General features: G+C 35.0%; 1 protein-coding gene and 1 non-coding gene across 2 annotated transcripts; one reads left to right on the plus strand and one right to left on the minus strand.

Moving 5' to 3' along the window:
* Positions 1-314: 314 nt before the first annotated feature.
* Positions 315-3,310, plus strand: LOC112740426 (uncharacterized). The gene is made up of 2 exons (XM_025789139.3): positions 315-540; positions 2,756-3,310. Exons 1-2 carry the CDS (start codon positions 418-420, stop codon positions 3,068-3,070), a joined length of 438 nt encoding a protein of 145 aa, XP_025644924.1. The 5' UTR covers positions 315-417; the 3' UTR covers positions 3,071-3,310.
* A 20,766-nt stretch (positions 3,311-24,076) lies between these two features.
* LOC112746742 (small nucleolar RNA R71) lies at positions 24,077-24,184 on the minus strand. Its single transcript, XR_003174609.1, has one exon. It is a non-coding gene; the product is annotated as a small nucleolar RNA R71 (small nucleolar RNA).
* Positions 24,185-25,057: the final 873 nt, after the last annotated feature.

Below are 25,057 nucleotides of genomic sequence, written 5' to 3' on the forward strand. Positions count from 1 at the left end.
TTATTCATAATTTCATAAGTCAAATCTATTATTAATATATGTAATTTTTTGAAACATTTTTTTATTAAGTTACGTTTACAATTAATTATATATTTTTTTCATTGAGAGTTAATTGCATTAATTTAAAAGTTGACGTAATTATTGTGTATGATTTGCAGATATTATTTCTTTTAAAACAATAAAAAGTAAGGTGTTCAATGCTATTTTTCTCTCTTTTAAATCTATTGACCTCTTTCACAATTCCATGATTTTTTATCTTCTATATATATAGAGATAGTTATTATATCCCTTCTTGAGAAGCGAACAATGCATGCTTTACCCATAATTCCGTGATTCTCTTGTAGTCTTTCTTTCTTCTCTCATATTCATAGTTTCTTCAGTTATTGCTGTTCTCTTTCTGTGTGTATTATATTCAAAATGAGCGAAGTTCCTGATGGAGACTCTGTCAGCCTTGATATGCTGAAAAAGTTAATGGCTCAATTTGCCGAAAAGAGGGACTGGAACCAGTATCATAGTCCGAGGAACCTTCTTTTGGCTTTGGTATATAACTTCTTTAATTTTTCTGTGTTACAATAATATAAAATCCAAACTATATTGATGCACACATGAACACTGATATACGCGCGCAACCGCAGTTCGTGTGTATATATATAATTTGTAATTTTGTATACACGTGAAGTTTATACAATTCAGATAATATGTCACTCATATTTATATCCATGTTAAAAGATCTTTTTATATTGGGTTATGCTAGGTAACTAACGACTTTCTTAAACAACGGACCTTAAAATTGACCAAATTCAAGTAAAACACACTACATTCCAAAATACTTACCTAAATCCTAATATTAGAATAATCAATCGCACACCTAATAAATTGAAAATTGAACATCCAATATATACATTGTTCACATCCATTGTTCACATTATTTAATATTTTTATTGTTTAATATTTTCATTGTCTACCTGTACTTTTCTATTTATATTCCATGCTCAAATGGTTTATGACACTTAATTATTAATTGAGATTTCGAGTGCATATATGTTTTATTATTTTGTTAAGAATAAAATCATATGATATTTTATTTAAAATAATTTATAATTATTTATATTGAATTTTTATTTAGAATTTAAGATTTATTTTACTTTTTAATTATGTTTAAATTTTACTATTTACTTTTATACATAGACTGCGATTTTTTTTCCAATATATCATGCTTTGTTTAGCCAAAATATTCAAAATAATAAAGAACATAATTACATAATCTTAATTTATTCACTTATATATTGTTTTCTTATCAATTATTTCTATCCCAATATTACTGTATTTAGAGCTTTAAAATATTTTAAATCCGAAACTTTTTCATTTAGACGATGATCTATCACTCAGTTATGTTTTTTGTTCTTTTTGCGACTTTTCTCAAATGAGAGTCAAATTGACTTTAATGGAAAACATATTTCATTTGTTTACACCATACAAATTAAAACATATGATTTTCTATTTTTTTTTTTTTGTCTTTACTTAAATTATGATGTTGATATTACTTGTCTGGAACAGATTACCATAGAAAAAGATTTAATTTGAATTAAATTATTATTACAAATCAAATTTGGAATCATTCATATGTATGAAATTAATTTGGTTATTGTCATTATTTCACATTTTTACCCTCTTTCCTCTTTCTTCCTCAATACAATTAGTTTGAATATTGTCAAATCTTATCAAAAATACAATAAGAAAATGCAACCTAGTATTGATTTTATAAATCAGATTACTTCTGAATCTTTTAAGGTGATGTTTATGGTTCCTTTATTATGGTTTTTAAATTGTTTAACTTTTCTTTTAAAATAATAAATAAAATATTTAAAATAAAAAATAAATTATGTAAAATTTATTAAATACTATTTATTTATCTTTTTTAGTAATGTACGTACAAAGTAATAGAGGGAGTGGATCCTCTCTAGTGGAAAAAAAATTGGATGATATCCAGTGGAAAATCTCACCCTTCAATGCATTCTCTCTCTCATTTATTTCTGGTCCCACTTGAAGAATTGAAGGTGGAAAATTACACTGTATTCTCTCCGGTGACAAAAAAACTGGAGAGGATCCATTTCCAGTAATAGACACCATAGCATTCACCATCTTTTAAATACCAAACACATGATTGGTTTGCATTTAATCATACCACAAGAAATTTGTTGGGCAATGACAAATAGTTTCATGTTATGTTATTAATGGTAGATGTTCTTCCTTGATAAGTCTTCTATCTCCTGCAATATAGCTGGTCCACCCTGAGTTGAATTTGATATAATCTAGATGGATGAGATATATGTAAGACAATGTAGAATACAGAACATGGGTACTTACAAGAAACCCTAATCAGTTGCTCAAGTCGGTTTAGCGATTTTCTCACTTAAGTGGAGTTTTCCATATACCTCCCCTTCTTCTCTAAAATTGGTTCCTATAAGTTTTTGATAACATAGTTACCGTTGTCTATAAATAATCAATTACTAACGCATAATAATCATTTATAAAAAAGGATAATTGTTACATGTAACCGGATTATAACGTTATTATTTTGTATTTCTAATCGATTTATACGTGAATTATGTATGACTTATAACAGACAGATCAAGAAGAGATAACAACTAATCAGAGTTAACCAAAAAGACAAACAAGACTAAAAGATGTGGTCTCTAGATCATTTCCAATTCTTAATTAACTGATTTGTTTGTTTGTATATTATTCTTTGTAGGTGGGTGAAGTTGGTGAATTGGCTGAGATATTTCAGTGGAAAGGTGAAGTCAAGAGGGGACTTCCCAATTGGAAAGAAGAAGAAAAAACACATCTTAGTGAGGAGCTTTCAGATGTGTTACTTTACCTTGTCAGGCTCTCTGATACCTGTGGTATTGATCTTGGAAAAGCTGCTTTGAGAAAGGTTGAACTCAATGCCATAAAATACCCAGTAAAAAGTTATCAAGATGTTTCAACTTCAAGCAAGAAGTATAAACAAATCACTCTTGAAACTCCAACAAGTAATAATGGTGATCGCAATACTGAAAAAGATTGATCATATATTTTTGACTAGGGGATTGTGACATTTGCTTGCAACTTTGTTATGGTCAGTGGCATATTTGGTAGTATAATAATATGTAATGGTTCATGCCATTCCATGTAGAATAAAGTATAGTTGAAATTTGTCTTGGTCGTGTTTATTCTCACATACTTAGTTACTATTTTGTCATAATCAAATCCCCTTGTGAATGTTATATTAGACATGGATGGATAAAGAAACCTATATTTCGATTTAGTTTAAATACATATATAAATAATTATTTTTATATTAATTGTTTCATTGTTTTTTACCAAAAAGTAATTATACTTTAATTTAATTTAATGATTAAGTACTAATGCACATAAAATTGGGTAACAATATATACAAGATAAACATATCTTCAAATGAAACAAAACAAAACTCGTAGAGAATCCAAAAGGGATAAACACTAATATATTGGATTAGAGTGATGCTATGTAAAAATTTTCATTTTTTTGATAAGCAAATGACATACACCTTTTTATTATCTATTATTTTGCTGCATGTTTGGAGTCATTAACATTCTTTTCAAAATTAATTTAAGTTTCTCTCAAATTAAATTCCTACCATTTCTCAATCACATTATTATCCATTAAATACAATAATTCTCTGCAAAAATTATGAAAGTTAAATTAAAAATTTTTAACAACTTCTATTATACAACTTATATTTTACATATAGACTATTAAAAAATAAAAAATAAAATAAAAAATATAAACAAAAATTTTAAAATAATTTTTTAAAAATAATTATTAACTCGTTATATTAAAATCAATAAATAAGCATACATATGAATATTAAATAAAAATATTAAAATAATTAAAATCATAACCTACTAGTACACATATGAGATAATTTAAAGAATAAATAAGACGTATAGTTAAAAATTTGATAATATTAATTATAAAAATTTTTAATTATAGACATCATCATAAGTATAAAATTATGAATATTATGAATACAAATTATGGATGTTATTAATATAAAATTATGGATATTATGTGTATGAGAATTTATAGATGTTATGAGTAAATTTATCAATTGAATAAATTAATTTAAGAATTTGACATTTTTTAAATTCAATTATGATAAAATTTAAAAACATTTGTGTTAACTTTATAATTACTTATGCAATAACTAAAAAATGATACGTGTACGGATATAATATCTAATAAACATGAATTTAATTTTTAGACGTTAGTTGTATGTAATTATGGATGTTATGTATATGAACGTATGAATGTTATGTGTATGAACATAGTAGTACAATATAATTATAAATACACATAAAAACGCAAAAATTAAATAAATCAGTTTATTACCATACTTCATCAAAACTAATGTGTTTTTTCATATTCTCAAAAATTGGTTGACTGACAACAATCTCGTTGGGTGAGTCTGTCTGTTGTTCAAATTCTTCATTAGTACTTTCTATCATAGGTACCGTATTAAGGTCGAATTCAATTGTCATACTATTTGCAATGATAAAGATGACTTCTTGTAAAATTTCTTGTCTTATTCTAAATTTCTAATTGTGCTTGCAATGGTATTAAAGTTGTGAATTTTGAATGAAAATAATTAAATTAACGAAAACAAACCCATATTAGGATAGCTTTCAGGTTTTGCATCTCCATTAAATGATGATAAATAACTTAACAAAAATAAAAAATCAATTACAATTAACTCATTTAATACAAATTATCGATACTGTTCTTTATAATTATTATTAGTCTTTATTATATTCTTAAATATAAAAATTAAATCATAAAAAAAAATATTAAGTATTGATTACAAGAATGCCTATAAGGAATATGATATTATAATTAATGTCATTAATAAATGAGACTGATAAGAATATGATAAGTGGATTGATAGGAGAATGAGATAAAAAATAAAACTGTTATTAAGTTATATAAATGAAGTAAATTATAAAAAATTTTCGTTAATTATGGCTGAAAATTTTTTGTTACCAAATTTTTTTTATTGAATTATTGGGTAGCATTAGAGCAACACGTGCAATAATATTCTCTAAAAGATAAGAAAATTTCAAAAAGGTTAGTACTTAAATATCTCGACAAAATATCCTAAATTTTATGTGATCTAATAATTTAGTTTTAAAATTTTGGCAATACTTAAAACTTAAATATATACAATTAAAAAATATGTAATGTTTTTAAATAATTTAAATCAATTGAGTTGCTATTTACTCATTTAAGCATTGATCAACATGGAGTCTCACTAAAAAATAGCATATTGCTCATTTTCTCAAGTATATAAGTTAATATCTCATCCTACTCATCTATTAAAATTTCTTTTCTTAACGTATCATTCTTCTAATATTTACCATTCAAAATCATTTACATGCACATACCATTAAGAAGACTTTTAATAAAGTTGAAACATGACTAAAATAAAAGTGTGGTAAGATTTGAAAAAAGTGAGCTAAAAGTGTTCAAATTAAGATTTGAAACATGCACATACTTAGGCATGATACAAATTTTTCTTTTTTTTTTCAAATTATTTAATTTATACCTTATATGAATTTATACATATTCTCTTTTCTTTTTTTTCTTTTTCTTCCTTTTTTCTTTTCAAAACACCAATTTTTCATCATTTTTTTCTTTTCTAGTATATAATTCTTTCTCACATTTTGACTATTGCATATCTGATGCCAAGGCATCTTAGGCTAGTTTCACTAGGCTTTTTCTTTTATTTTTAGTTGTTTTATGCATTTTCTTGAGCCTTAAGTAATCATTTTGGGCCAAATAGTCATGCTTGTCTTAAATCATTCAACATGAAGATTTTGATGCAAATTCCATGAGTTTTTAGTTATATTCCTTGAAAGCTATGAATGGAAGAATTCTCATGAATTTTTGCAAGACTTTGATGCAATTGTTTGGATGATTTCAGGGAAGAAGAGGCTAGGCAAGGAAGCAACAAAATCAATAAAGGAAGCTTGAATATCACATGTGGAGTTTAAGTTCCAGTTTAAGCCTAAACTGGAGCTTAAACGCCAGAATCATGAAGGCTAAGAAATGCTGGAATTGAAGTTTAACCTCCAGTTTAACCTTAAACTGGAGGTTAAACGCCAGAATGAAAGTCTCACCAAAGAAGCATTCCACGTTTAACCTCCAGTTTAACCTTAAACTGGAGGTTAAACGCCAGAATGAGAATGCCAATCAGGAAGCAATTCCACGTTTAACCTCCAGTTTAACCTTAAACTGGAGGTTAAACGCCAGAATTGGGAAGTGCACCAGGGAGCCATTTCCACGTTTAAGCTCCAGTTTGACCTTAAACTGGAGCTTAAACGTGTTCGACCAAGTTTTCTCCTCCAGGGTTGCTTTCTCCATTTCCACGTTTAAGCTCCAGTTTGACCTTAAACTGGAGCTTAAACGTGTTCGACCTCCAGGGCTACCTTTTCCATTTCCACGTTTAAGCTTCAGTTTAACCTTAAACTGAAGCTTAAACGTGTTATATGGAACAGCTTGACCATGCCTTCTTCAAACATAAATAACTTGAGCTACAAAACTTCAAATGAGGTGATTCAAAATGCATTGGAAAGAAGACATCTAGAGCTTTCCAAGCATATATGGCATGCATGGTGGATACTAAAAATTAAGGGAGAAAACAGCCCCGTAATGTGCATAGAAGAGCATAGTACCAACATGCAATCAGGCCAGCTAACCTCTTCACCTTCCATGGAGTATAACTCGAGTTGTAGAGATCCAATTGAGGAGCTTCCAGTTGCGTTAGAAAGCTGACATCCATAGCTTTCCAACGAGGTATAATAGTCTATATTTGGCATCAAATTGGCAAGGTTGACAAGAGAACAAAGTGACGACTCAAGAAAGGGGGGTGCAACGTTTGAGTGTAGTTTAATGGATCATTATCCTTTTTGGATCAATTATGTCACTCTACCCTTCAAGCAAGCAAGGCCCATCAACAACACCAAATCAAGGCCACAAGAATCATCTAGAATAGTTTATTTTCATTTGATTGTAATTTGCTTTGAATTTCATTTTCATTTTGTAATTTAGGGAGCCTATTTAAAGGCCTTAGTTTCTGCATTTCAAAAAGGGGGGATTGAAGGGGAATCCAGCCCCTGAGGGGGAGAGAACTGGAAATCATTTTCTTTGAGTTTTGTAATTGAATTCAGAGCTATGACTCACTAAACCCCTTTCATTGGGTTAGGGAGCTCTATTGTAATTCAATGAATCAATAATAGTTTTATCTTCTTCTTCAATCTTTTCTCTTGAATTTTGTTAGAAAGCTTCTCGATCTAATTCCATTGGGTAGTTGTCTTGGGAAAGAAACTACCCATAATTGGAATCCTTCGGAACCTTGGGAAAGGAATGGAGGATTCATGCTAGAGAAGCTTTCTCACAGTGAATTGGATTGGGGTTTGGATGGATATTGTGACATGTAATCCTACCAAATTGTGGTTCATGAAACTGTGTGGTATAATCAGTGATCGAGCATCATCTCTTCTTATGAACATTTAAACCAAGGGATTGGGAATTTGTTCGTTTTTAGAGAGAATTGGTGAGCCAAGGGATTGGGATCCAATCATATAAGATTGCCAAGCAAAATTCAATGAATGCATTGGTTGAGGAAGGGATAGAAATGTTTTGATTCGGAGATCTCAATATCTCCTAACACCCAATGAATTCCCCATTTCTGATCTACCACTTTCTCTTTACATTATGCAATTAAATTCATGCAATCACCCCATCCCTTTTAATTTCAGCAATTTAGCTTCTCGCTCTTTAATTCATGCAATTTTACATTCTGCAATTCTCATCTAAATTTTGATTCCGCTCAACTAGAATATACTTCTAATCCGAATTGCTCACTCAACCAATCCTTGTGGGATTCGACCTCACTCTATTGTGAGTTTTTACTTGACGATAACCGGTGCACTTGCCGGAAGGAATTTTGCCGATCGTGCAATTTCCTAAATCGTAGCATAACAAGTTTATGCGCATCAAGTTTATGGCGCCGTTGCCGGGGATTGGTTTTCGATTGACAATTCTCCAATTGGAAGTTAACTAGATTGAGCAATTTTTCTTTTCTTTTGTTAATAGTTTTTGTTTCAGTTTATTACTGCTAATTTCTGCAAATTTTAATTTGTTTTCTTTGCTTATTCACTTGTTAGCATACTAACCACTAGCTGTTTGTGATATTGCCTCACTATGGAATTTCCACTATCTTTGGATGAGTATTGTTTGAGACTGAGCACATTGCAAAAAAGAAAGGAGTATCCATCATCTTTTGGTCAATCAAAATTCATGAGAAACTCTCCACCACCACAGAATGATTCATGTTATTATGCTCATGGTGGGTGGGAGTATCAGGAACAGGAAACGGGGTACTTCCCAGAGCCACAAAATGGTCCATGTTTTGGTGAATTTGATCACTACTCAAGTTGTGGCTGGGAAGATCAAAACCAAAGAGATTTCACTTATTCACACCCCATTCATCAAGAGCCATCACCTCTGAATTATCCAACCTCACCTCCTAGTTTTACATATCCAAATTCTTCATCACTTGAGCATTTCTCAGCACAAAATTCCTTCTCAAATTCATACAATTCATTTCACTATCCACAAGACTCATTCCACTACACACAAGAGTCATACCACTACCAACACTCCAACCAAAGACTCTATCATACCACACAAAACCCATACTCCCAGCCACCATATCATAGCCAAGATAATCAACCTCATCAACCCAATCCGAACCAACAATTTCAAGATCAATTAAACAGGATAGAAGGAATGATTGCAACTATGGGCAGAGATGTGGCCGATTTGAAAAGCTTTAAGGAAGAAGTGATATCCAACTTACAAAATCATGGTGCTGCCATTCAAAAGCTAGAAGCACAAATTGGATATCTATCAAAGCAAATCCCTACCCACAATTCTTCTAGTGATACCATGGCAAACCCAAGGGAGGAATCAGAAGAACAAGAAAGGGAGAAAGTCAATCAAGGGAGATCACACTCCAATGACACAGAGAGTTGCAAAGAGGAAGGGTTCATTGAACCACAAATTCAGGAAGCTTTTGATGAACAGGATACTCCAACTGTCCAACAACAACCAAGTTCTGAGATCAAGGATGTGAAGGCAGTAGAAACAAGCACCAAAATGAGGATTGTGACCGAGAAACAAAGGACCATATCCATGAAGAAGAGAAGGTCGAAGAACAATCCAACTCCTGAGCCAACAAGCAAGTTCACTCAAGCCAATCACAAGGGAAAGCTTGCTGGAAAGAAGCATTCACAACAAGGGGCACTAACTAGCTCCTTTATCCACTTGAAGTCATTCCTCTTAACAAACTGGAGGAAGAGGAAGAAAGTCAGGAACAGCATGTCAAGCTAATGACGTTAAAGAAGCGCTTGTTGGGAGGCAACCCAACCAAAGGTAGTTTTTCTTTTCTAGTTATTTCAATAAAAGAGTTAAGTAGATTTATCTGTATTGCAAGGAGCTAAGTTTGGTGTTGCACACCAAAACAATTCAAGGGTGAATGTGAGATTCTAAGTTTGGTGTTCCACCAAAAACTTCATTAAAAGCACATTTCTACCTCAGCATGACTAGTCACTAGCTCCAACCAATCAGGGAAACTACTTAAACAATAGTTTAATTTCTAGTTCATAGTTTCTTTTTTTTAGTTCATAGTTATTTTCTTAATAAAGGCACATGAGGTTTTCTGCATATGATCCCAATTGCTGCATATGGCAAGGAACTAAGTTTCGTGTTCACACACCAATCTAAGTTCAGAGGCCTACAAACATCCATGCATGCTAACCAATTCTCAATGTGCTTGGGGAACAAGCAACTTCTAATAGCTTTGCAGGAAGACAATCAATCTCATGGAAGGAATATACATCATCATCAAAGAGAACACCAAGGCTAGGAAGGATGATGAACAACAAAGAAGATGCTAAAAGATTGTATTGTCACTTAATTGCTTGTACTTTGAATTGCTGATATTTGAAGTTTGCATGCACCCCTGCTTTAAGTTTGAGTCATTGCAGTTTTTGTTTGTCTGTTTGTTTAATTTTCAAATAAGTGATAGTCTAAGTGTCTGGATAACTTCATCTTCTTAAACAAATGCTTGCCATGCTTGTTCTGTTTCCATAAAATAAAAGAAATGTTTGAACAAAAGTAATTCAATTCCATTTGGTAAGAAATCAAATAAGATTAAGTGGTGGTATGCATGTTTGATTGAATAGTCAGCTCACTAAGAAATAAAGTTAGAATTGTCACTTTTAGTGGAAATTAGGATGCTGTCTATGGATCTTGATAAATAAATGTCTTTGGCCATGAAAAAGAAAGAAAAAGAAGAAGAAAAAGCCACTGAAAAAGGGCAACCAAAAAGCAAAAAAAATGAGAAAATAAGCTAGGCACCAATGGTTTGAACTTCTGAAACAAATGCCTGTGGTGTTTATGTATTAAGGATATGCTTGGATGAATAGGTTCTGAGGAGTGTTTCAACACTTGGTAACTTGGGTTAACTAACCCGGGATTATCAACCAAAAGTCCATTATCAAGAGCAACCTAAATACAAAACATTTAGTCACACAAAGAGGTGCTGGGCACCAATGTCTCAAGAAGAAATGTGAACTAAAATGCCTGTAGTGGATATGTGTAGTGCACTAATAAGAAAAAGAAAATGCCAAAGGCTTGAGCAACACATGACACTGAGCAACAAGGAGCAAATAAGCTCAAAGAAAAAGAAAAACAAAGAAAAGAAACTTGCCAAGGATATGTGAATAACAAGAGGCCATAAGCAGTGTTTTAGTGGAAACATAAAAAGTGACATTCTTACCTAAGAAACAATAAAGTGATGCTGCAACAACTTTCTGCATGAACACCCCATTAATCAATGTCAATTACTTACTGATATGGCTAATGAATTTACTTTCTGTTTCATTCTTTCTTCTCAATAATTCAGAACTTGCTTGGGGACAAGCAAGGATTAAGTTTGGTGTTGTGATGCCAAGGCATCTTAGGCTAGTTTCACTAGCCTTTTTCTTTTATTTTTAGTTGTTTTATGCATTTTCTTGAGCCTTAAGTAATCATTTTGGGCCAAATAGTCATGCTTGTCTTAAATCATTCAACATGAAGATTTTGATGCAAATTCCATGAGTTTTTAGTTATATTCCTTGAAAGCTATGAATGGAAGAATTCTCATGAATTTTTGCAAGATTTTGATGCAATTGTTTGGATGATTTCAGGGAAGAAGAGGCTAGGCAAGGAAGCAACAAAATCAATAAAGGAAGCTTGAATATCACATGTGGAGTTTAAGTTCCAGTTTAAGCCTAAACTGGAGCTTAAACGCCAGAATCATGAAGGCTAAAAAATGCTGGAATTGAAGTTTAACCTCCAGTTTAACCTTAAACTGGAGGTTAAACGCCAGAATGAAAGTCTCACCAAAGAAGCATTCCACGTTTAACCTCCAGTTTAACCTTAAACTGGAGGTTAAACGCCAGAATGAGAATGCCAATCAGGAAGCAATTCCACGTTTAACCTCCAGTTTAACCTTAAACTGGAGGTTAAACGCCAGAATTGGGAAGTGCACCAGGGAGCCATTTCCACGTTTAAGCTCCAGTTTGACCTTAAACTGGAGCTTAAACGTGTTCGACCAAGTTTTCTCCTCCAGGGTTGCTTTCTCCATTTCCACGTTTAAGCTCCAGTTTGACCTTAAACTGGAGCTTAAACGTGTTCGACCTCCAGGGCTACCTTTTCCATTTCCACGTTTAAGCTTCAGTTTAACCTTAAACTGAAGCTTAAACGTGTTATATGGAACAGCTTGACCATGCCTTCTTCAAACATAAATAACTTGAGCTACAAAACTCCAAATGAGGTGATTCAAAATGCATTGGAAAGAAGACATCTAGAGCTTTCCAAGCATATATGGCATGCATGGTGGATACTAAAAATTGAGGGAGAAAACAGCCCCGTAATGTGCATAGAAGAGCATAGTACCAACATGCAATCAGGCCAGCTGACCTCTTCACCTTCCATGGAGTATAACTCGAGTTGTAGAGATCCAATTGAGGTGCTTCCAGTTGCGTTAGAAAGCTGACATCCATAGCTTTCCAACGAGGTATAATAGTCTATATTTGGCATCAAATTGGCAAGGTTGACAAGAGAACAAAGTGACGACTCAAGAAAGGGGGGTGCAACGTTTGAGTGTAGTTTAATGGATCATTATCCTTTTTGGATCAATTATGTCACTCAACCCTTCAAGCAAGCAAGGCCCATCAACAACACCAAATCAAGGCCACAAGAATCATCTAGAATAGTTTATTTTCATTTGATTGTAATTTGCTTTGAATTTCATTTTCATTTTGTAATTTAGGGAGCCTATTTAAAGGCCTTAGTTTCTGCATTTCAAAAAGGGGGGATTGAAGGGGAATCCAGCCCCTGAGGGGGAGAGAACTGGAAATCATTTTCTTTGAGTTTTGTAATTGAATTCAGAGCTATGACTCACTAAACCCCTTTCATTGGGTTAGGGAGCTCTATTGTAATTCAATGAATCAATAATAGTTTTATCTTCTTCTTCAATCTTTTCTCTTGAATTTTGTTAGAAAGCTTCTCGATCTAATTCCATTGGGTAGTTGTCTTGGGAAAGAAACTACCCATAATTGGAATCCTTCGGAACCTTGGGAAAGGAATGGAGGATTCATGCTAGAGAAGCTTTCTCACAGTGAATTGGATTGGGGTTTGGATGGATATTGTGACATGTAATCCTACCAAATTGTGGTTCATGAAACTGTGTGGTATAATCAGTGATCGAGCATCATCTCTTCTTATGAACATTTAAACCAAGGGATTGGGAATTTGTTCGTTTTTAGAGAGAATTGGTGAGCCAAGGGATTGGGATCCAATCATATAAGATTGCCAAGCAAAATTCAATGAATGCATTGGTTGAGGAAGGGATAGAAATGTTTTGATTCGGAGATCTCAATATCTCCTAACACCCAATGAATTCCCCATTTCTGATCTACCACTTTCTCTTTACATTCTGCAATTAAATTCATGCAATCACCCCATCCCTTTTAATTTCAGCAATTTAGCTTCTCGCTCTTTAATTCATGCAATTTTACATTCTGCAATTCTCATCTAAATTTTGATTCCGCTCAACTAGAATATACTTCTAATCCGAATTGCTCACTCAACCAATCCTTGTGGGATTCGACCTCACTCTATTGTGAGTTTTTACTTGACGATAACCGGTGCACTTGCCGGAAGGAATTTTGCCGATCGTGCAATTTCCTAAATCGTAGCATAACAAGTTTATGCGCATCAATATCCTCGTGTAAAACTCTTATCTCATGCTTAAGTACACATAACACCCTAAGTTACCTAGAAAGTTAAGCTCGAGGTGCTTTATTGGTTTTTTGTCTTAGGTTTACAATGTGATATTTTTCAATAAAAAGGATATAAGAGGCTCAAAGTGGCTAACTAGAGAGTGATGTTGATATCTAGGCTCAAAGTGAGCTACATTGTTGTTGTGGTTGTGACGTCTCTGATCTTGTCTTTGATCTTGTTGATTTTCCCACCCAAAGTTAGGGTGATTCCTCCAACCAGGGTTGTAGGTTTTGGAGTATGGATCATGGGTCTGCCTGGGTGAGTTTCCAATGTAGTTGGCTTGTTCTTGCTCCTCCTCTGCCTCAGTATTCACTCCCTCTTGGGTTGATGATGAGGTGGTGATTGCTGCCACTTAGTTCCTCTCCATCTTCTTGGTGAGGTCAGCCAGCTGCTTGGTAATAAGCTTGTTTTGGGCCAGCAGTGCATCCACATTATTTAGTTCTATCACTCCTCTAGTGTTGCCTCTTTCAGAAGCATAGAAATAGTCATTCTCTGCTACAGTCTCAATGACATATATGGCTTCTTCAATGGTCTTCTTCTTGTTCAGAGATCCCCCGGATGAATGGTCTACTGCCTTCTTTGATTCATAAGAAAGGCCTTCATAGAAAATGTGTAGCTGTACCCATTCATTGAACATATCTGGTGGGCACCTTCTTGTCAGGTCCTTGAACCTCTCACATGCTTCGTATAGAGTCTCACCATCTTGTTGCCTGAATGTTTGCACCTCAGCTCTCAGCCTGTTGATCCGTTGAGGAGGATAGAATCTTGCCAAGAATTTGTTCACCACATCTTCTCAGGGTGCTAAACTCTTCTTTGGGAAGGATTCCAGCCATTTAGATGCCTTGTCCTTAAGTGAGAAAGGGAACAGAAGTAGTCTATAGGTGTCAGGATGAACACCATTAGACTTCACAGTATCACATATCCTCAGGAAGGTGGTTAGATGTTGATTGGGGTCTTCTTGGACACCTCCTCCGAATGAACAATTGTTCTGAACAAGGGTGATGAGCTGTGGCTTTAGTTCAAAGTTGTTGGCATGTATGGTTGGCCTTTGGATGCTGCTTCCACAGTTTCTTGGGTTTGGGTTGATGTAAGAGCCTAGAACTCTTCTCTCTTGGCCAGCATGATTTGCTAGACCCTCTCTGCCATGGTTGTGAGCCTCTTCTTCATGATGGTTCTCCATGTTCTCATCCATGTCTGGTTCAAAGTACTCCTCCTCTTCTTCAGCACCAACTACTCTATTTCCTCTTGCTTCCCTCCTTAATCTAAGGAAGGTCCTCTCAGGTTCAGAATCAAAGGAAGTTGAAGCCCCGCTTCTTCTCCTTGTCATACAACCAACAAGGCACAAGCAAGGAAATAGATACAGAAAGCACTCTTGTTAAAATTGCTGTTAGTGTGAGTGATGCAATATATCAAACAGTTAGTGGGTTAGTGTACTGAATGGTAAATAACTAAGAAAAAAGAGTAGGGGGAAGGGAGGAAAATAACTAAAACTGAAAGTAATTAACTCAAACAGAAATTTAAATCAAACAAAAGAAAAATGCCCAATCTAGTTATCCTCTAATTTAATCATTGTTGATACAAAATCAATCCCCGGCAACGGCGCCATAAACTTAATAGCACAGAAACTTGTCTCTCAACAATTTTCCTTCGGCAAGTATACCAATTTGTCATCAAGTAAAAACTCACAATAGAGTGAGGTCGAATCCCACAGGGATTGATTGGTCAAGCAACTTTAATTAGAGGAATGTTCTAGTTGAGCGAAGCAGAATTTGGTTTGAGAGTTGCAGGAAATTAAATTGCGGGAAAGTAAATAGCAGAAAATGTAAATGCTGAAAGTAAAGAGCTGAAAGTAAATGACGGAAAGTAAATTGCAGAATTGTAAATGGGAATGGGGAAGATGCTCATAAAAGTAAATTGCAGAAATTAAAGAGAATGGGTAAGATCAGAAATGGGGATTCATTGGGCTTAGGAGATGTTACATTCTCCGGATCAAGTTCATTTTCATCTCTTCCTCAATCAATGCATTCATTGATCTCCTTGGCAATCTTAAGTGATCGAATTCCAATTCCTTGGTAATTCAAACTCTCAAATCTTGATCAATAGCCAATTCCTTGGTCAATTGCTCATGAGAAGAGATGAAGTATGGTCACTGATTATACCACATGCATTCCCAAATCAAGTGTTGGTAGGATTATAGTCACCATACCCAACCAAACCCAATTTAGTCCAACATGAGAAAGCATTTCTAGCATGATCTCTTCATTCCTCTTTCAAGGTTCAGAAGAGATCCAAGGATGAATAGCTTCTTTTCTAAGATAACTACCCAATTGGATGAAGATTGAAAGCTTTCTAGTAAAATCAAGAGAAAAGATAGAAGAAGAGTAATGAAAATTAGTATTGATCCATCAAATTACAACAGAGCTCCCTAACCCAATGAAAGAGGTTTAGTTGTTCATAGCTCTGGAAATGGAAAACAAAGATGGAAAATACATTATAAAAACTAGAACTAGAAGTGCAGAGAAAGTAAATTATATAGAGAGTAGTTCTCAATTACCCATCCCCCCAAAAGCTTCTTTCTAATTCAAAACTACTCCTATATATACTACTCTTCTGATCTTCTAGTTGGTTCTTCAAGTCTTGGATATGGGCCTTTGGATCTTGAGTTTGAAGCAGTTATCTTCCGCAGTGGGCTTAGCTTAACTTGCAGAGAGAAAGTGTGGAGTCGGCAGGGTGTTTAGCTCAGGACGTTAGTGGCATTAACGTTAAGTGAGAGTGTGGGTTCGAGAACGTTAGTGGCAATCACCTTTTTCACTAACGTTCCTCACCCAAGGATAATCCACGTTAACTTCAACGTTAGTGACACCAACGTGACCACTAACGTTGCCTCTTGATCCTTCGCACACGTTATTGGGACTCACCTTTTCCAATAACGTTGAGAGACTTCCCTTCCCCCTACGTTAGAGTCCACGTTAACTTAGTTAACGTGGCTCTTAACGTAATCTTGCCAATCCTTCGAGAACGTTAGTAACATTTACCTTTGTCACTAACGTTCCAATGTGCCCCTACTTCCCTCGTTAGAGTCCACGTTAACTAGGTTAACGTGGCTTCTAACATAGTAATGCTAGCCATCTCCAACGTTAGTGACAAAGGTGAGTGTCACTAACGTTGGCTCATCATTTCTCTTATCTACGTTAGCTTCCACATTAACTAAGTTAACGTTGCTCATAGTGGCTTGTGTGGGTTCACCCCAACGTTAGTGACAAAGGTAAGTGTCACTAACGTTGGCGATCACATGCTTTCTCCACGTTAGCTTCCATGTTAACTAAGTTAACGTGGCTCATTGTGGCTTGGCCAACGTTAGTGACAAAGGTGAGTGTCACTAACGTTGGCTTCTCTTTTGCTTCCCAACGTTAGAGTCCACGTTAACTGAGTTAACGTGGCTCTTAACGTGGCCACTTATGAGCTTGGTCCAACATTAGTGACAAAGCTAAGTGTCACTAATGTTGGCTCCATTTTCTTTCTTCCACGTTAGAGTTCACATTAACTTAGTTAACGTGACTCTTAACGTGGGCTATGACGGCTTCGAGGGCGTTATTGGCGATTACTTTTCTCATTAACGTTGCAAACTAGCTCCCATTCCACGTTAGTGGTCACGTTAGTTAAACTAACGTGGCTGCTAACGTGGTTCTTCCTTGCTTCCTTTGTCCTGAAATCAAGCAATAAAGTGCATCAAAGTTCTAATCCAAGTCATGAGACATGCATCATTCAATTTGTCATATAATTCATGCAAAATTCTCATGAAATCATGTAAAGTGCACAATGTATGCTTAAATCAATATGTAAGTGAAATTTTACCCGAAACTTGCTTATTTCCTAAGAAAATGCATGAAACTACCCTAAAACAGTAAAGAAAATGTCAGTAAAACTTGCAAAATGCCTTGGCATCAGCCATAAAATGGCTAAATTTAATTCACTTTAATTCTATTTGACACCTTGGTGTGTTTGATGAAGTGATTTTAGGTTTAGAAGGCAAAGATTGGATTGAAGGAATGAAGAAAAGCATGTAAAAGTGGAGAATTCACGAAGAAATGAGGATTTGGAAATCTGGCCAATTCCGCGTACACGTGACCCATGCGTACGCGTGACCAGAAATTGGCCAAGCGACGCGTACGCGTGACAAGCAGCACGTGACCTCATTAAAGAAACACGTTGGGCGGTGATTTCTGAGCTACTTTAGGCCCAATCCAACTCATTTCTGAAGCTATTAGAGGCCAAATTCAATAAGGGTGAAGGGAAGAGCAATTAGGCAGCTTAGGAATCATGTTTTAGGGTAGTTTTCTAGAGAGAAGCTCCCTCTTCTCTCTAAAATTAGGGTTCTTAGTTTAAGTTTCTCTTTAATTTCACTTTTTAATTCTTGTTTTAGTGTAGTTCTCTTTACATTTTCATGCTTTAGTAGTTTAATTCTCTTAGTTTCTTTTGTTAATTTCTCTTTTATACTACTTTAGTCTTATAAACACTCTTGTTCATTTTCATATCCTTTAACGCAATTGATGTCTTTTTATGTTTCTTGTTGTTTGTTTGAGTTATTATTGTTATTTTCTTGCATTTGGTAGTAGTAGATTTTATTATTCATGCAATTTATTATGTTTTTATTTTTATGCACACCAAGTGTTTGATAAAATGCTTGGGTTAGTTTTAGAGTTGATTTTGTGCATTCTTGGCTTAGAAAGAGAAATTAGGTGCTCTTGAGTCATTAATACCCAACTTATGTTAGAGATCTAGAGTTGTTAGTTAATATTGTTTTCATTGACGCTAATCTTTTGCTAATTCAATTCATAAGTAGATTAGGACTTATTGATTGAGATTAACTAGTCTTATTTGATTTTCTCCCGATGTTGGAGATAACGAAATAGGATTATCTCTTGATAATTATTGTGTTATGATTAATGACTAGGATAGAACACCTTAATTCTCAATCCTTGCCATGAATGCCTCTTTAGTAATTGTTATATTTAGTTGTTTGCTTTCCTTTCTTGCAATTTAATTTCTAGTCTTCTTACCATCAATTCAATTTTGGTGCAGGAAATCGAATTTCCCACAGCTTAACCGGCAAGTGCACCGGGTCATCCAAGTAATACCTCAGGTGAGTGAGGGTCGATCCCACGAGGATTGTCGGATTGAGCTAGTAATGGTTGTCTGGTTGGACTTAGTCAGGAGAATCAAAAAGGGGTTTAGTGAGTTGCAATTCGCATAAACCATAAACAAGAGAGTAAAGAAAAGCAAATAAAAGTCAGGTGTCAAAACAGTATGAGAAAATAGTTAAGGTCTCGGAGATGTTTATCTTTCTAGATTAAAATGTCTTACCAACTATTTTAACAATGAATGATTCATTGTATGGAAAACTTTAAATGTCTAAACCTTAATCTCTTAGTGATTTAGCCTCCTCTAACCTTCATTAACTTCCACTCTCATGGTCACTTAATTCCGATTAGAGGGTGAAGTTCAAAAAACTAGTTTAGCGCCACAAAAATCCTAATTATCCAAGACTAACAGGATTATATGTCACATATCCAAATTAGTTCATGCAATTAGTGATTTAAGAGGAATTTGTTTTCAAGCTATAGTTCAAGCGAGATAACTCTCTCGAGAATCACAAGAACTCATGTAAAAAAGGGTCATACTCTCATTCCACCCAGTTCATAAGATTAAGAGCGAAAACAATCCTTAGAATTGAGTCGAACATAAATTAAAATAGAAAAATAATAGTTATAATCCATAGAAATAAATAGAGCTTCTAACCTTAACCAAGAGAGGTTTAGTTGCTCAAACATACAGAGAAAACACAATTGCCGTCTAATGATGCTTGATGCCCTAGAAAGGGTGCATCTTATTCCTTAAATACTAACCTAATAATAAATACTAGACCTAAAAGATATTATCTGTAAATAAATTTACAAAAAAATTAAACTAGAGAGTGCTAAGTCCACTTGGAGGGCCAAGAGAAAGTGTTTTGGACTGGCTGCTGGCGTGAAACGCCCTACGGGGAGTAAAACTCGTGCATGCTGAGGTCATCTGCTGGTGCTAAACGCCAGTTGGGCGTTTAGCGCCCAGGGGGGATGCTACCAGTATTTCTTCTTTTTGCTCCAAACTTCGCAAAATTGTTCCGAATTGTACCTGAAATCATAAAAATACCAAGACAACTCAAAGTAGCGTCCAAAGAGGATTTTTGCACTAAAATCATGTAAAAGTAAATAAAATCTAACTAAAAACAACTAGAAAATGCTAGTAAAAAGGGTATAAGATGCTCACGTATCATTTGTAATTAAAAATTGCTAAAATAAAATAAAATAGAGTAATTAAAAGCTAAATCCAACTAAAGATGCTCCTTTGATGAAGTGGGCTCCGGCTCATTAGTGCTAAACACCAAATCTAGCATTTAGCACCCTTGTGGGCAGAGGGCTTCCACGCGTTTCTGAGCTCCTGGCGCTAAACGCCCAGGTCCGCGTTTAGCGCCAGCTTGACAGCTTTCAATTCTTCTCTTTTCTTGCACACAAACTCTGCCAAACTGATCTGAACTTCACCTAAAATAATTAAAACACCAAAGCAACTCAAAGTAGCATCCAAAGGAGTTTCAAACACTAAAATAAGATTAAAACTCATTAAATTCTAACTTAAAATAAACAGAAAATAAAGGAAAGATGTTCATGCATTAGGCATTGGGTGCCTGTTCCTGGCGCCTTGCGCCAGCCTTGTGTTGCTTCACTTGAACTGCACTTGTGTTTTCTTATAAATTTCATCTTGATTTGCTTTAAATATGGCTTGAAAACATGATGAGCGGATAATTTATACGCTTTTCGCCATTGTTTTTAGTATGTTTTTAGTATATTTTAATTAGTTTTTATTATATTTTTATTAGTTTTTAAATAAAAATTACTCTTCTGGACTTTACTATGAGTTTGTGTGTTTTTCTATGATTTCAGGTATTTTCTGGCTGAAATTGAGGGACCTGAGCAAAAATCTAATTCAGAGGCTGAAAAAGGACTGCAGATGCTGTTGGATTCTGACCTCCCTGCACTCAAAGTGGATTTTCTGGAGCTACATAAGCCCAATTGACGCGCTCTCAATTGCGTTGGAAAGTAGACATCTTGGGCTTTCCAGCAATATATAATAGTCCATACTTTGCCCAAGATTTGATAGCCCAAATTGGCGTTCCAATTCAGCTCAAGAATTCTGGCGTTTAACTCCAAAACTGGCACAAAAGCTGGAGTTAAACGCCCAAACTGGCACAAAATTTGGCGTTTAACTCCAAGAAAAGTCTCTACACATGAAAGCTTCAATGCTCAGCCCAAGCACACACCAAGTGGGCCCGGAAGAAGATTTCTGCATTAATTACTGATTTCTGTAAACCCTAGGCTACTAGTTCTCTATAAATAGGACCTTTTGCTATTGTATTTTCATCTATGTATCTTCGGACGTTTAGTCCCTAGACACGTTTGGAGGCTGGCCATACGGCCATGCCTAGACCTTGTTCTTATGTATTTTCAACGGTGGAGTTTCTACACACCATAGATTAAGGTGTGGAGCTCTGCTGTTCTTCATGAATTAATACAAAGTACTACTATTTTTCTATTCAATTCACACCTACTTCTTCTCTAAGATATTCATTCGTTCTTCAACTTGATGAATGTGATGATCCGTGACACTTATCATCATTCTCACCTATGAACATGTGCCTGACAACCACCTTTGTTCTACTAGCAATGGCTTGAATGCGTATCTCTTGGGTTTCTAATCTAAGATTGGAACCTTCGTGGTATAGGCTGGAATTATTGGCGGCCATTCCTGATATCTGAAAAGTCTAAACCTTGTGTGTGGTATTCCGAGTAGGATCTGGGAAGGGATGACTATGACGAGCTTCAAACTCGCGATTGTGGGGCGTGTGACAGACGTAAAAGGATCAATGGATCCTATTCCGACATGATCGAGAACCGACTGCTGATTAGCCGATGTTGTGACAGAGCATCAGGACCATTTTTACTGAGAGGACGGGATATAGCCATTGACAACGGTGATGCCCAACATAAAGCTTGCCATGGAAAGGATTATGAATGATTGGAAGAAGGCAATAGGAAAGCAGAGGTTCAAGGGGAACAATGCATCTTCATACGCTTATGTGAAATCCACCAATGAATTACATAAGTATCTCTATCTTTATTTTATGTTTATTTTCATCACCTTAAACTCCATAACCATTTGAATCTGCCTGACTGAGATTTACAAGATGACCATAGCTTGCTTCAAGCCGACAATCTCCGTGGGATCGACCCTTACTCACGTAAGGTTTATTACTTTGACGACCCAGTGCACTTGCTGGTTAGTTGTGCGGAATTGTGACAAAGTGTGATTCACGTTTGAGAGCTCCAAGCCTTTGGCGCCATTGTTGATGATCACAATTTTGCCTACCAAGTTTTTGGCGCCGTTGCTGGGGATTGTTCGAGTTTGGACAACTAACGGTTCATCTTGTTGCTTAGATTAAGTACTTTTCAGAATTTTTAAGAATAAATTCTAGAGTTTCAAGGTGATGTTCCCACCATCACAAAAGCTGATTGATTCTCATCAATTTAGCTATTGAATGTAATGTCCTGCTGAAGCTTGGCCAAACATGTCTAATCTTTTTAGACTGAAGCTTTAGACTAACATTGCATGATTCCTGGAATTCTTATTAAAAGTTTTGATTCTCTTTATTTTCTTTTCTATATAATTTTCGAAAAAAAATACAAAAAAAAAATTTATAAAACCATAAAACCAAAAATATTTTATGTTTCTTGTTTGAGTCTATTGTCTAATTTTAAGTTTGGTGTCAATTGCATGTCTTTATCCTTCTAATTTTCGAAAATTTATACATATTGTTCTTCATTGATCTTCAAGTTGTTCTTGATGATTTCATTGCTTTGATCTTCAAATTCTCTTGTTTTGTATGTTTTGTTGTTTCTTACATGCATTTTTACATTGTTATAGTCCTTAGTATACAAACTTTTAAGTTTGGTGTCTTACATGCATTGTTTATTTGATCTTAGTTGCATTTTTTATTGATTCCCATCATCAAAAATTCAAAAATATTTTTTAAAACTATGTCTTTTCAAGTCAATAATACAGAGAATTGAAGATTCAGAACATTCAGCAGAGGAATCAAACAGAAAAAGCTGGGCGTTCAAAACGCCCAGTGAAGAAGGAAAACTGGCGTTTAAACGCCAGCCAAGGTACCTGGCTGGGCGTTTAACGCCCAAAAAGGTAGAGATTTGGGCGTTAAACGCCAGAATGGGCACCATTCTGGGCATTTAACGCCAGGATGACACTAGAGGGAAGATTTTGTTTTTAATTCACATTTTTTTCAAGTTTTCATAATTTTTCAAAATCAAATCTTTTTCAAATCATATCTTTTCAATCATATCTCTTTCAAAATCAATTTCTTTCCATTTTATATTTATTTTTACTATTTTCAAAAATCCTTGCTTCAATTCAAGATTTACTTCAAAAATTTTCAAGTTGTTACTTGCCTATTAAGAAATGATCAAATTTTAAATTTAAGAATCATATCTTTTAATTTCTTGTTAGTCAAGTAATCAACTTTAATTTTTAAAACTTTCTTTTTCTAAATTGATTTTCAATCATATCTTCTCAATCATATCTTTTCAATCACATCTTTTTCAAAATTAACTCTCAATCATATCTTTTTTATTTCTAATTTCAAAATCTTTTTCAAAAATCACTTAATTTCTTTCCCAATTTTAGTTTTCGAAAATCATCAATCAATTTTTCAAAATTTCTTTTAATTATTTCAAAATCTTTTACTTTATTTTCGAAAATTCTTCCCCTCTTCTCACATCCTTCTATTTAAAGGACTAACACTCCTCCTCAAGTTACAATTCGAACTCCCTCCTTCTTTATATGTTCGAATTCTTTTCCATCTACCCCTCCTTCTATTCTTCTTTTCCTCTGACACCTCAAGGAATCTCTATACTGTGACATAGAGGATTCCCTACTTTCTTGTTCTCTTCTCTTTCATATTAGCAGAAGCAAAGATAAAGGCATACTTGTTCAAGCTGATCCTGAACCTGAAAGGACCTTGAAGAGAAAGCTGAGAGAAGCTAAAGTATAACTCTCTGTAGAGGACCTAACAGAGCTTTTTAAACAAGAAGAAGCCATGGCAGTCGAAAACACCAACAATGTAAGGAAGGTGCTTGGTGACTTTACTGCACCTACTCTTGATTTTTGTGGGAGAAGCATCTCAATCCCTGCCATTAGAGCAAACAACTTTGAGCTTAAGCCTCAATTAGTTTCTCTAATGCAACAGAATTGCAAGTTTCATGGACTTCCATTGGAAGATCCTCATTAGCTCTTGGCTGAATTCTTGCAAATCTGTGACACTGTTAAGACCAATGGGGTTGACCCTGAAGTCTACAGACTTATGCTCTTTCCTTTTGCTGTAAGAGACAGAGCTAGGACATGGTTGGATTCACAACCTAAAGACAGCCTGGACTCTTGGGAAAATCTAGTCAATGCCTTCTTGTCAAAGTTCTTTCCACCTCAAAAATTGAGCAAGCTTAGAGTGGAAGTCCAAACCTTCAGACAGAAGGAAGGTGAATCCCTCTATGAAGCTTGGGAAAGATACAAGAAATTAATCAGAAGATGTCCTTCTGACATGCTTTCTGAATGGAGCATCATAGGAATTTTCTATTATGGTCTGTCTGAACTATCCAAGATGTCATTAGATAGCTCTGCTGGAGGATATCTTCATCTAAAGAAGACGCCTGCAGAAGCTCAAGAACTCATTGAAATGGTTGCAAATAACCAATTCATGTACACCTCTGAGAGGAATCCTGTGAATAATGGGATAGCTCAGAAGAAAGGAGTTCTTGAGATTGATACTCTGAATGCCATATTAGCTCAGAATAAAATATTGACCCAACAAGTCAATATGATTTCTCAGAGTCTGTCTGAAATGCAAGCAGCAACAGGCAGTACTAAGGAAGCTTCCTCTGAAGAAGAAGCTTATGATCTTGAGAACCCAGCAATGGAAAAGGTGAATTACATGGGAGAACCCTATGGAAACACCTATAATCCTTCGTGGAGAAATCACCCAAATCTCTCATGGAAGGATCAACAGAGACCTCAACAAGGTTTCAACAACAACAATGGTGGAAGAAACAGGTTTAGCAATGGCAAGCCTTTTCCATCATCTTCTCAGCAACAGACAGAGAATTCTAAGCAAAACCCCTCTAACTTAACAACCATTGTCTCTGATATAATCAAAACCACTCAAAGTTTCATGACTGAAACAAGGTCCTCCATTAGAAATTTGGAGGCACAATTGGGTCAGCTGAGTAAGAAAATTACTGAATTCCCTCCTAGCACTCTCCCAAGCAATACAGAAGAGAATCTAAAAAGAGAGTGCAAGGCCATAACCACATATCACATGGCCGAACATGGAGAGGAGGAAGAGGCAGTGATTCCCACTGAAGAAGACCTCAATGGATGCCCACTGACCTCCATGGAGTTCCCTAATGAGGAACCATGGGAA

Source organism: Arachis hypogaea, chromosome 14 (genome assembly GCF_003086295.3).
Source record: "Arachis hypogaea cultivar Tifrunner chromosome 14, arahy.Tifrunner.gnm2.J5K5, whole genome shotgun sequence".
NCBI classification, from domain to species: Eukaryota; Viridiplantae; Streptophyta; class Magnoliopsida; order Fabales; family Fabaceae; genus Arachis; species Arachis hypogaea.

Bases quoted from the DNA above. Each gene is read 5' to 3' on its own strand.
- LOC112740426 (XM_025789139.3), top strand. From the start codon at position 418: ATGAGCGAAGTTCCTGATGGAGACTCTGTCAGCCTTGATATGCTGAAA. The intron at 541-2,755 runs GTATATAACTTC...TATTCTTTGTAG, and splicing joins GGAACCTTCTTTTGGCTTTG to GTGGGTGAAGTTGGTGAATT.